Below are 14,182 nucleotides of genomic sequence, written 5' to 3'. Positions count from 1 at the left end.
TTTTTTTCAAATTTCTCACAGTTTGAGTAGAAGACTCACCACTTTGGAAATAGGTGGTTCAAAAAGCAAACGCTATATGACCCACTCTGTATGTATACATATTTCTTAGAATACAAATCGGAAATTTCCATATTTTATTTTGTTTATTACTTTGTAAATATTTAAAAAACGTTATATTTTAGGCAAAAATGAGGCATAAAAGAAAGATAGTAAATTTGAATACCTTAAGATTGTGAGTGGTTAACGCATTCTCCAGATATTAAACAATTTTGATGATCTGTCTTGTTTTTTTAAGCCATAACCGTTATTTAGCAATGTCTCATAGCATACATAACCAACAAAAAATTGTGATTTTTTGGTTCTTGGTTTTTTGATTGTGAACTAATATAGGTATAAATAATAATAAAAAAAATGCATTAAATTTAATTCGAAATAAAATTCTCATTAATATTAGAACAATTAATTATTATTTAAAAAAACTTAGCTTTAGTATAATTGAATAGGTACGTAATGTGCAAATGCAAACGTTAGAGATAAAGAGGACTGACTTTGTTTTTAATCAAAGTCATTTCTTTTGAGCCGATCTCGAATTAAAAATACGTACACACAAACACACATACATATACAACTAGTATACTTCTTTATATAATAACAGCAATTAAATTGTTTTTAGTCGAAACGGTAGAGAATTTTGTATGGCATGATGCGAAGGCAATACATTTGTTTGTTGTTTTCGCGAATAACGAACAACAAAGCAATTAGGATGAAATTTCGAGTGAGTTGTAAAAACATGTTTTGCTTGAAAGATGTGGATAATCGGTACAAAATGCATATGTATTTATTCTATTATCATTTCAAATTCAAATATTTTGCAAATTATAATTATACCCTCACATACGTATAAATATACTAGTTTTTATGTAATATGATTACTAAAGCCATTTGCATATATTGATTTAGAAATTTCTCACTAAAAAAAAATATTTGCAGTATCAATTGTTTAATGTGAAATATGGCTATACATACACACGTTTATATGTACTAATTAGTAAAAGCTCAACCATCATGCCCTGTTCCTTGTAGCGCTAAGCCGCTGATGGCATTTCTGCAATAAAGAAATTTTTAATTAGAAATCATTTGCTGTAGAGTCGCTCCATTGAGAGCAACCCACACCGCAAATTTGAGAATACGTTTGAAGTAATCCTCAATATGTGTTTTATAACTGGTTTTATTTAAAGTACATACAAGGAAGCCTGTTAGCTTAGGTCAAATGGTTGCCCGTGAGAGCGTCCACGTGGACGAGAATTCAAGTCCGTCACTTGTGTGATGAGAGGAAAAAAGGAGGGGAAAAAAGAGTGAGAGGATAGCAGAGAGAGGTGTTGGAATTCAGGGTTATGAAAACAAGAAAAATGTTAGCAAATTCGAAGGTTACTATTTAGATTTTTGTCATAGCAAACTGAAATCAACAACTGATATATGGGCGACCTGCTTGGAATTCGTTGGTCACTAGAGGATGGTGCTTACTGGCCGTATAATGATTTTCTTTCTTGCTTTATTTCTTTCTTTCTGTAAGTCAATGAAATAAAAAGTTCTTACCGACCAGGTACATTATATACAACTTAAGGAAAAAATATTCAGAAAAGCGTAATGAGTGAAACTATGTAATTAATATTGAGAATAAGAAAACAATAGATTTTTAAAACATTAGCGGCTGAAAGAAAAAAACAATACAGCTATTCTTTTTTTAGTGCACCAAACTTAGTTAAAGATCTAATGATAGGTTCAATCAAGGCATAATTGGGTTTACAAATATCAACAGAAAATATAAAGGGTGATCAATTTAGAGGTATCGGATTTTAAATTGAAATAAAACAACCAACATTCAAATTCATTAGGCAATCTTTATAATTTTTGTCCAGAACCATTCAGGGCAATTTTTTGTTTATAGATAGTTCCTTTCAAATGTGGGCTGCAACTGCACCGTAATTCGGCCATCCGTAAATACCAATTTTGAATGACACGCTGGAACATTCCGGTCGGTATCTCGTGAATAACTTTAGTAATTTTGGCTTCCAATGCATCAGTCGAAACAGATTTATCAACAAAGCATTTAGACTTTACATACCTCTACAAATAAAAGTCCAAATGTGTGATATTACACGATCTTGGTAGCCAATCGACTGGCCCGAGACGAGAGATAAATTCATTGTTTCACCGGCTGTATGGCAAGTAGCGTCGTTGAAACCAAATGTTGTTTGTCACCAGCAAGTCGTTTATCATGACGCGATAGCGTTCGCCATTCACTTTACATTGGCACCAGCCTCGTCTTTGAGAGAAATATGGGCCGATGATTGCCAAAGTCCATAGGCCGCACCAAACGGTTGTTTTCAATGGATGTAACGGCTGTTTAAAGCTGCGAGTTGTTCTTTAACCCAAATACGTGAATTTCACTTATTGACGCAGCCATTAAGCCAAAAACGTAGTAGGACGGTTATACAGGGTTTGATTGAAAAGTAATGAGCCTTATTTTTTTAAGCAGTTTTATTAAACCTTTTGGCTTATACAACTAATATTCTTCAAAATAGGACCCTTGAGCGTCAATACATCGCTTTTATGATACCAATGCAGGATTATAAATTTTCACAAATTGTGAATGATTTACATGATAATTTTCCTAAGTATAATACATATGAAGATAGGGTGCACCACTCTTCATACGAACAAAAAGAAATTGGTTTTGTTTTTCCATCGGAATTATAAAATGTATTATATTTTAAGACTTCTGCTAAAATATTGGGGAAAAATAATATATTAAGATTTATTTGAGTTGCACTGACTTGAAAGTACCTCCAAGGATTTATAAAAAATTAGAAAATTAGTTTAAAAAATAATAACAATATTCCTAAAATCAATTATTTTTTATAAATAAAATTGGTTTTTAATTTTTTTTTTCAAACATAGTTTTGTTTATGAATAAAATTAGTCTTAAACAATTTTTTTTCACAAAATTACCTCAGGTGAGAGAAAGGTTTAAGCTTAAAAGGTCTGCACAAAAAGGCTTGGAAATTGTATCAACTTTTTTTGAGCGAAATTTATATACAAGCAAAATTTCTAAAACACCAAATACGTGTAAACATAAACAAGTGAATGATGAAAGGATCCATAACTTGCTTAGATACATATTTATGCCTTTGAAAATCCCTGCAAGGTCATATAGGATTTCTTTCCTGTTTTCATTGATTCAATACAAACATAAATCTGCGTAGAGACAATAAATACAATAAATTTAGGTAAATAATGCATGCTTCTGTAATTTTGTATAGTTACTAACACACTCACAGACTTTCGCGCTCCATACCATTTCATTTGCTAGCCAACAATTAAGTTAATTTCACTATCATTTTCATCGTTCGCCATAATAGCGCACTAATATTGAATCGATAAAGTCATCATTTCATATTTTTTATTGTGTACCATTACGACTCAGCAATAATATTATATGATACGATAAATGACAAACTGTCATGGTAAACGCACACCTACATATACAAGCATCTAATACTAATTGCGCCGCCAATAGCATACACACATACACACATACATATATGCGAGTATATGTATAAAAATTCAAACAACAGCATCAAAATTTGCACACTGATCGATATTGAATTATTAATAATAAAAAAGCGGCAGCAGAAATAATCACAGTTCATGAGTCTATATGTATGTATGTATGTATGTATGTGTGTACAAAAATTCAATAGTATAGTTCATATATTTGTATATTAATATGCTTGTGTATATTCCTATATGCTCAAAATATACTTTCAGTGTTGGCATTGACCTTCATTTGTTGGCTTGCTTTGGCGGAAATGAAAATAAATTGCAAGCGAAGGGCGGAACAAATTTTGCACAGATTTTCATTAATATCTATAACAATCAGAGAAGCGTAAATTTAAAAATGCATGCACTTTAAACTATACGAGAATAGACAAAAATTAATAAAAATATTAAAACTAAAAAAAATGGATAGGAAGAAACTCGAAGGAAAGTAACCCAAGAGTGTCAAATCGCGTGTTTTTAGATTGTCGCATCCCAGATATTGGCATTTTTCAACGGTTGAATATATCAAAGGCACGCAACTGACACAAAAAAATTAGGCTCAATTCAAAATAGACGCTCTTTAAGGATCCTAATAGATTTAGCGGAAAATTCACCATAGAAACAATCAAGCGGCGAAAATTAATAGCATTAATATTTGTTGCTCACACATTTTATTCTCACTAGTTAAATAAATTTGTAGACATGTTTTTTAAAACATTATTCTTTACAGCAAGTAGTCTTTATGTATTGCGATGAAGGTCTCTACAAATCCAAAGATTACGCTGATAATAGATAAGAGTTTGCAGTGACATTCAAAAATCATTAACGGCCTTGAGTGGGGTCTACACGGGCTTATCAACAATTGTTTATAAACATAATTTGATGAAATACTCGTAAACTTGAATTTGTAAGGCCATCGCAATACCTTAATGTTCAGTGTAACACACTAGCCAATAAGTCAGCATCTAAGTATTGCCTAAAGCTTAAACAGCGACTGCGAATTCGATCTAGCGACTTGGGAAAAGAAAAGAAGAGCACTGATGAAACTTCGAACTTATAGAACAGCTAAGTGCCACCTACGAAACCCAGGTAAGGAAGTGCTTAGTGAAATATTTTCTAAAACTGATATTGAGCGCAATCTGTGAAGATAACTCAGATCTGCCCTCACAGACACTCAGCACGCATCTCTCCTATAAAATATTTCACTTCTAAACCACCCAGCACACTTTTTATTAGACTTTTTATTATGATTATGACATTCAAAGGGAAACTAATAACGGGCGAAAATGTAGTGCATTACATCAAAGTGCAACGATTAAGATGGTTAGGCCACGTTATGAGAATGAGCAGCTCAAAAACCCAAAGAAAAATACTGAAGGCGAAGGCGTACATAAATAAAGCGAGATGATTAGATGAAATGAAAGAAGATCTAGGCAACTAAAACGAAGGTCGCAAAAGCCACAAGACTTGGTCCAATAAAAAAACTTTAAATTACTCGTGAGTTTTAAATATTATGTAACTAGTCGCAATGAAAACTTAATAACTTAAACCGGTCCGCGTTTTTTGCTAGTAGTAGGTAAGTAGATGAATGGCGTTTTTGGTACGTTTTGGGAGTCTAATCAATGGACACCGCTTCATTACGAATATTCATTTGCTTGAGTATTATTAATCAGAGCACCGGTGGTTTCATAGATTTTACCCACGCTGATAAAACGGCTTAATAAAAAATTAAATATTATTTATTGAATTTAACACTAGTTTGGAATAGAAAAACATGTAATGAAGGAAATATAAACATCGTTGAACACAACCGCGTGAAATTTATCAGCTGCTTATTATCACAACGAAAGGAGGCGTAACGAACTAGTCATGGCTCGAGAAAAACACCAATGCAGAATAAACGGATTTCACTGCAAGTCACCTAGAGTTCCAAATATATATACATATACACATACATACCTACATATTCATGAATTCTTGTGATTATATTAACTAAGTAAAGGTGTTAAAATCGCGCCACTTGTGAGAATTTTCAAAGTAAATAACATCTGTTTTTGCCAAAAATCAGTTTGTGAAAAAGTGTAAACAATTTACAAAAATATTTGCATATACAAAGTGAACGTAAGTTCCAAAAAAAATCATATTTACATATGTACACGTACATTTGTGTGCGTAATAATAGCAGCGCAAGGTTTTGCAGATTTAACATTTACCGGTTTTGTTTATATTTATTTTTACATAATCATAGGTTATGGGTTGGTGCAGATAGAAAAAGTACGGTAGGCAATGACAAACCTCCGAGTATATTTCTGCCATGAAAAAGCTCTTCATAAAAAATATCTGCCGTTCGGAGACGGCTTAAAACAGTAGGTCCCACTATTTGCGGAATAGCATCAAGACGCACGCCCCAAATGGGAGGAGGAGCTCAGCACAACACCTAACATAAGTGTACGCACTAATTACACAGGGCAACAAAAAAAAAAAAAAAATCTGCGGCAATAATTTTGTTAATGGTTTTCATTAGCACTTGTATTATATATATTGAGTATGAAGTTACATTTTTTGAATTGACTCTGGTTCTTGAGATAAACGCAAAATTAAAAATTACTAAAAAAATTTAAAGTGCCCTCCTACAGTTGCACTAATTTGATTAAACCTAACTACGGTTTCGTTATCTGTTTGCATATTTAGGTACAACACTTTCACTTATTTGCTGTTAGACTCAGAAGTTATCAGTTAGTGTCATTTTTCAGTTTTAAAGAAATTGTTGTCTCGAAAATATGAGTTCGTCACGAAAACCTTGTGTTAACGATTGCAACAGTTTTTGTTATATATGTGGCAAATTTTGTTCGCAAAAGCAAAGAAAACAGGTCACAGAGTTTGTGAAAACAACCTACCAAGCATACTTTGGGATAAAGTATGTACAAAAGAATAAATATTGGGTGCCCAATATTGTGTGTAAGTCTTGTGTAGAATCTTTGCGATACTGGAGCCAAGGAGGACGTAAAGGGCTTCAATTCGGAGTACCGATCATGTGGAATGAGCCAACGAATCATTTTAATGACTGTTACTTCTGTGCAGTAAAAGTGAAAGGTACAAACCGTTTTAAGAAACGGAATTGGGTTTATCCTAATATTAAATCAGTTAGACCCCCAGTATTGCACAGTGACAATTTACCAATTCCTGTGTTTACAGGACCATCTTCTGCTAACTGTAATGACATTGAAATGTTAGAGAATTCTGACAATCAAGCAAGCAGCAGTGAAAGCGAGTTCGAAGAAAGTAGTTGTATGAAACAAGGATTTTCGCAAGCAGAGCTTAGCGACTTGGTTCGTGATTTAAATTTATCAAAAAAATCTGCCGAAATTCTTGTTTCAAGACTAAAAGAAAAACAATGTCTTCAACCTGGCGTTACCATCACATTCTTTAGGACCAGAGAGCAAGAACTTCTTCCTTTCTTTCAAGAAGAATACAAGCTTGTATTTTGTAACAATGTTTCTGGTCTGTTAAATTGTATGGGGCATCCTGAATATAATCCTGAACATTGGAGACTTTTTATAGATAGCTCAAAAAGAAGTCTGAAATGTGTATTGCTGCACAATGGAAATAAATTTGCTTCGGTTCCAATTGGTCATTGAACGAAACTAAAAGAAGAATACCAAAATATTAAAATTGTTTTAGAAAAGATTTCATACGCACAACATCAATGGTCAGTATGTGTGGACTTAAAGATAGTGAATTTTTTATTAGGTCAGCAAGGTGGGTATACTAAATACCCCTGTTTCATATGTCTATGGGATAGTCGCGCAAAAAAAGAACATTGGACTAGAAAGGTTTGGCCTTTGAGAGAAACTATGGAAGTAGGAAAAGCAAATGTGGTTCATGAACCACTGATAAGCCGAGAAAATATTCTTCTTCCACCACTTCACATCAAGCTTGGGCTAATGAAACAGTTTATCAAAGCCCTTGATAAGACCGGTGACTGTTTTAAATATGTGTGTCAAAAATTTCCGTCTTTAAGTATGGAAAAATTAAAAGCAGGTGTCTTTGATGGGCCGCAGATCCGTACTCTTATAAAAGACATTGAATTTATAAACCATATGTCACAAATTGAATCTAAAGCATGGCTAAGCTTTGTCTTAGTAGTCAAAAATTTTTTGGGGAATCATAAGGCACCAGATTACCAAAAACTAGTTTAGGAGCTAATATGAGCATTAAATTGCATTTCCTTCATAGCCATTAGACAAATTCCCGAAAAACTTGGGCGATTATAGTGAGGAACAGGGAGAACGGTTCCACCAGGATATAAAAATAATCGAAGAAAGGTACCAAGGTCGATGGGACTGCCACATGATGGCAGACTACTGCTGGACCTTATTAAGGGATTGTCCTAAGCAAAACCATAACAGAAAAGCCAACAGAAAAACTTTTTTGTAATGTTTTTAAATTATTTAAGTTAACTGCAAATATATATTTTTGTTTTTGTATAATTTTTAATGAAATATATTAATAAAAATATTTTTTTAGTGCATATTGGTATTTTAATACTGTTTTTTTCAGTGAAATAGATAATAGTCTTTATCTCAAAAACTAGAGTCAATTTGAGAAATCTAAAATTTTTCTAGTATTCAGCACACTAGTCTCACACAGAATTGACTTAAACCAACCCTGCCGCAAAATGACTGTTCCCCAGTGTTATTTAAAAAAACTTAGCTTTAGTATAATTGAATAGGTACGTAATGTGCAAATGCAAACGTTAGAGATAAAGTGAACAGACTTTTTTTTAATCAAAGTCATTTCTTTTGAGCCGATCTCGAATTAAAAATACGTACACACAAACACACATACATATACAACTAGTATACTTCTTTATATAATAACAGCAATTAAATTGTTTTTAGTCGAAACGGCAGAGAATTTTGTATGGCATGATGCGAAGGCAATACATTTGTTTGTTGGTTTTGCGAATAACGAACAACAAAGCAATTAGGATGAAATTTCGAGTGAGTTGTAAAAACATGTTTTGCTTGCAAGATTTGGATAATCAGTACAAAATTCATATGTATTTATTCTATTATCATTTCAAATTCAAATATTTTGCAAATTATAATTATACCCTCACATACGTATAAATATACTAGTTTTTATGTAATATGATTACTAAAGCCATTTGCATATATTGATTTAGAAATTTCTCACTGAAAAAAAATATTTGCAGTATCAATTGTGAAATATGGCTATACATACACACATGTATATGTACTAATTAGTAAAAGCTCAACCATCATGCCCTGTTCCTTGCAGCGCTAAGCCGCTGATTGCATTTCTGCAATAAGGAGATTTTTCATTAGAAATCATCTGATGTTCGGAGGTGACATGAAACTGTAGAGTCGCTCCATTGAGGGCAACCCACATCACAAATTTGAGAAAAAGTTTGAAGTAATCCCCAATATGTGTTTTATAACTTGTTTTATTTAAAGTACACACAAGAAAGCCTGTTAGCTTAGGTCGAATGGTTGCCCGTGAGAGCGTCCACGTGGACGAGAATTCAAGTCCGTCACTTGTGATACTGCGATGAGAGGAATAAAGGAGGGGGAAAAAGAGTGAGAGAATAGCAGAGAGGGGTGTTGGATTATACGATTGTAAACGTTGTAGAACAACATCATCACGCTACTAATAGGAGGAGGAGCTCGGCCAAACACCCAAAAAGCTTGTATGCGCCAAATATATTTATACTAGCAAACCCGGCCCCCTTCGCTGGGCACACTCAAATAGAATAGATATGGTTTAGAACAGAAAATATATGGTTTTCATATTATTTATTTCTTTATTCTTTATTCAAGCGCTTTGGCATAAACAATATTTTTTGTTTTTCTATTTGTTTTTGAGTAAATATAAAATATAAATTGAAAATCAGGAAAAAAGAAGATTGTTTTTAAATTTCAAATCAACGCATATGAATAAACAATCGTCTTTTTTCCTGATCATCCATTTTATATGTTTTATTAAGCATTGGAGCTTTTTTAACCATTATCCATTTATATTTTTCAAAAAAAAAAACGAAAAAAATTGTTTTTTCCACGAACACATAATTTCATTCGGATTGCACATTAAATTCTCAAATTTCGTAAGAAATTATTCACTGTTCCAAAATCCACTCCAAAAAAATTCACAAACAATTTTTACATGTTGCACTTACGTTTCTTCCTTATGGCATCCAAATCAGAAAGAAATATTGACACATTGTAACTCACACTGTCAATTTGACAGTTCAGTTCCGCCCCAAGCGTTAAAAAAGTAAGCGACATTATGGCTAGCTCAAAAGAACGCTGTACGCGTTGCCGGTGTTCCGAATTACAACCAAACTTTACGAAACCCATTTTCAATACTTACTTAACAATGTGCGTAAGTTTGGTTTAATTCGGTGCAAAGACACGGCGGGTCCACGTTTTGGCGTATATTTCGAGGTATGAAAATTACCCCGTATTAAAGCACTTATCAACAGCTTTCATTTGATACCGATATTGTACATACACATCCGAAGGTTACCCGGGTCCACGTTTTGACCTATATCTCGAGCCCTATCCACCAATAGGTATCCAAACTATACGAAAACCATCTTCAATACCTTCTTAACAATGTGTGTAAGTTTGGTTTAATTCGGTGCAGACACGGCCGGTTAGCGAACACACACAAAAAGTTGACTTTATTTTATATATAAGATTTTTTTCAGTTTGTGTCCGAAAAATCCAAATATCTTACGGAACCCTATTTTTTTCCAAAATAAAATGTAATCCATGTTACTCTTGGATAATGTAGTTTTCGAATGGTGAAAGAATTTTTAAAATCGGTTCAGTAGTTTTTGAGCCTATTCGTTACAAACAAACAAACAAACAAACAAACAAAGTTTTCCTCTTTATAATATTAGTATAGATATATAAATGTGGTGCGCGTCTTGATGTTGTTCCACAAATTATATATATACTCGTATATAAAAGGATGGTAATAAGCAATTCTCGTTTGAAAATTTTCCAATGAAAATGTCAGATGACGCCTAATCACCAAGATCAGAAATGTGACATCCTTGTACATAAAATATTATTGTTATTAGTACTATTAATGCTATGGTTGTTGTTGTTATTATTTGATTTACCGCAATTTTAAATCTGTCACACAGCTCACTATTTGAAAATGAATTCATTAAATTAAATTTACGAATTGTAAAGGGTTAAGAATTGACATTTCAGTCACTGTTTAAAAGAGAGAAATGCCAAAATCACTTCTATCTTGTTGAATATGCCCTGGGAACCGCTAGTAGGCGCTCAGTGAATTTAAAATAATCAGGTGTTGAGCTGTCGCCATTTACGCTATTTGTTGATCTTTTTGTGTTACAAAGTTTTGTTTTGCTTCTGTTTCTTCTTTTTCCTATCTTTCTTTATGACGTTAATCTACTTTTTATTTTTGTTTGCAAATCTCTGCTATTTAGGCACTTTCTCCTTTATTCTTTCACGTACCTCATCTGCAATACGGCACGAGAAAATTACAAGAATGATAGAAACAAGACGTCACATTAGCTGAGTTGAGCAGTGTTGCCAACCATATGCTTCTCGCAATAAATTTTGTGCTTTTTTATACCCAAAATGCGAAAGCTTTTAAGTTTGTGTTTTTTTAATTTAAAGCTACCGAAACTGTAAGTTAAAAAAAAACTGTATTATTAAACAGAAGAAGATTACAGAAGGTCACTCTGAGAAGATTTTAGAGCTAATGGAAATTTGTTGATTCTTATAAAATTTGATATTTTGAAAGTGTAAATTTAATTTAAATTTAAGGTTATGCCAGAATATTAAATCTTCTTCTCTCAACTCTTTTTAACATTGAAAACCTTTTTACACATTTTAAAAAGCGTTTGAATTTACTGAATGCGAATTAAAATCATAGAGGTGCAATCGTTTATTCCAGTCCTTAATCCTAAGTGAGACATAGGGCATCAAGAGGTGTATTCATAGTAAAAATAAGCAAAAAAAAAAAAATACAAGAAAAAACTAAGGAAACCATAACGGCATTTTTACATAACCTCAAGTAAAGCAAAACAGTTGTTTTCTTAACAAAAACTCATAAATTAAATTGTACATAACCATAACACATTTATTTAAAAAGAAACGGACATTTTAAAGACAATTTGTCACGCATACAAAGTTCTTTAAGTAGTTCAATAAAAATTTGGTATTTTATTTTCTTGAAATGGACATTTTAGTGCGTTTTTATGTCCAAAGCTAGGCAACAATGCAGTAGCGAGAGACAGATTTGACTGCTGGAAGGAGAAGAACATTAAGAATAACCGCAATCGCGGGCAATGTGACCAGATGCTAAAAAAATTAAAGCTAAATAAAACTGAGAGAATTATTGAACTAATTTTGAAAAAATTCATATTTTACAAAATTATAAACATTACATTTTAATTAGAACAGATTACATAAAATTTCATGAAGAAAGAACTAAAACTTTGAGACCAAATAACAAAAAACAAATACTAAATCAATTTACGAAAATGATAATCTGGCCATACCGGTCACTAATTGTGCTAATATGACGTAGGCGCCATATCATTATTCTTTCTATCATGGGAAAATTACAATGTGCGCCATATCTCCCATTTCAGTCTGCATAATATTGTATTCTTACTCGATCATTCTTCACTATGAGTTGTTATGCGATGAAGCTGCTTTATCATTGTTCTCACGTTGGCTTTGCCGTTATGCAGTAACTTCTTTACTACTTCCGCTGCCGTGCCCATGCTAAGAAAGTATAGCACAACTAAAACAGCGACCAATCAAGAAACAAAGCAATTTCCTTTTCTAAGTTTTCCACCCTTTCGTAGTTTTGTATTTCATTTGAATTGAAAATATTCGTCTTTGGCTTTCAATTTTAAGCATCATATCTTCACACACCCATATGAGAGTCACTTAATGTTGCACAAAATCAATGTGAAACTAACTCTCGTCAAACAGAACAGAAAAATAACAGTCCGTATGTATGTATGCACATTTATGCTTGTAGAACAGGCTGTTCGTCGCTACCTACGGGATAATAAAAATAAATAATTGGCGCGTACACTTCTGTTAGGTGTTTGGCCGAGCTCCTCCTCCTATTTGTGGTGTGCGTCTTGATGTTGTTCCACAAATGGAGGGACCTACAGTTTCAAGCCGATTCCGAACGGCAGATATTTTTATGAGGAGCTTTTTCATGGCAGAAATACACTCGGAGGTTTGCCATTGCCTGCCGAGGGGCGACCGCTATTAGAAAAATGTTTTTATTAATTTTGCTTTCACCGAGATTCGAACTAACGACCTCTCTGTGAATTCCGAATGGTAATCACGCACCAACCCATTCGGCTACGGCGGCCGCCAATTAATTTTGCTTTCACCGAGATTCGAACTAACGACCTCTCTGTAAATTCCGAATGGTAATCACGCACCAACCCATTCGGCTACGGCGGCCGCTACCTACGGGATGCAGAATTCAAAATGAAATACATAACGAAATCTACGTACATTTATAGGCCACTGTGATGCAAGGCACTGCGTTTTCTGCCAGAAAACAGTAAGAATCACATAAAGTGGCAAATCATGCGATTCAAATCATTACTTGCTGAACTCTGCGCATTGCAAACGTGCACAGACACACGCTCTGGCATACCTGTTGCTGATCTTCTGTTTTCTTTATAAAAATATTGAATAAAAACAGTCATCTTCTATTCACGTTTAAATACCTACACTTTCAACATGATTTTGGCAAACCTGTGTTAATAAAAGCTAATACAATGCAAATAAAATCGCCAGTTGAGTGAAAGAAGCTACCCCAACCAAATTTGAGTGGAGTGGAAAGCTTCTTAATGAAAAATTTACATATCTCACCAACAAGCGAATTTCGGCCACATTAAATATTTTTGAGTCGCTGTGAATGGAAGTGTGTTAATACCAATTAACACATTTTATAAAAAAAGAATTTAACAAAATACCTGGCACATGCCAGTTTCAACGCCTATAAAATTAAATTTCAAAGCATTTTGAACTTAAGCTTTCAAACAGAGATTCCATACGAAAGGTCTCAGTGGTTTAGCGAAAGAAAAGCAGTGTGGTGCACAAAGGGACAAAGAATCGCAATAAAATATTAATAATTTAAAATTTCTGTATTTTTGTAAAAAAATGAATTTCTTAAGCCTAATCGATGAGATATCCGAGTCGGGACGCGATATGCACCGCAATTATATTGATTCACGCACAGAATCATGTGAGAATCTTAAAAATTTAGACGAGTATGACAAGTTCATTGAAGTAGAAAAAATGCATAATGAAAAAATGGATAAGGAAAAGAGTGGAAAGGAGCAAAATGGTGTACTATTCGATCACAACGATGAGGCTGTGCTGCGTGAATTGGTGCAAGGCATTTGTGCGCAACAGCAAAAGACTACTTTCGTCAAAATCGTGTCCAAGTACTTGAGGTAAGGTGCGAGGGAAATGAAAAATACGTACATACGTGAGTGTAAAAATATTGAGTCATGTGAGCGCTTCAGTGAGTC

The 14,182-nt window shown here is 33.4% G+C and overlaps 1 protein-coding gene across 4 annotated transcripts in view; it reads left to right on the top strand.

Moving 5' to 3' along the window:
• The window catches only part of LOC129243828 (glutaminase liver isoform, mitochondrial), an 85,606-nt gene that overhangs the window by 46,426 nt on the left and 24,998 nt on the right, over positions 1 to 14,182 (top strand). The window contains exon 1 of one of the 4 annotated variants that reach the window (XM_054881168.1): positions 13,528 to 14,104. The exons of the other annotated variants lie outside the window; for them this stretch is intronic. Within the exon in view, the coding sequence (XP_054737143.1) occupies positions 13,809 to 14,104 (296 nt within the window). The 5' untranslated portion in view covers positions 13,528 to 13,808. Of the gene's footprint in view, positions 1 to 13,527; positions 14,105 to 14,182 lie in introns of those variants that run through there. 4 annotated transcript variants of the gene reach the window in all.

Source organism: Anastrepha obliqua, chromosome 4 (genome assembly GCF_027943255.1).
Source record: "Anastrepha obliqua isolate idAnaObli1 chromosome 4, idAnaObli1_1.0, whole genome shotgun sequence".
NCBI classification, from domain to species: domain Eukaryota; kingdom Metazoa; phylum Arthropoda; class Insecta; order Diptera; family Tephritidae; genus Anastrepha; species Anastrepha obliqua.
The sequence above is the reverse complement of the archived record's forward strand: the minus strand, read 5'-3'. Positions and strand labels throughout refer to the sequence as shown.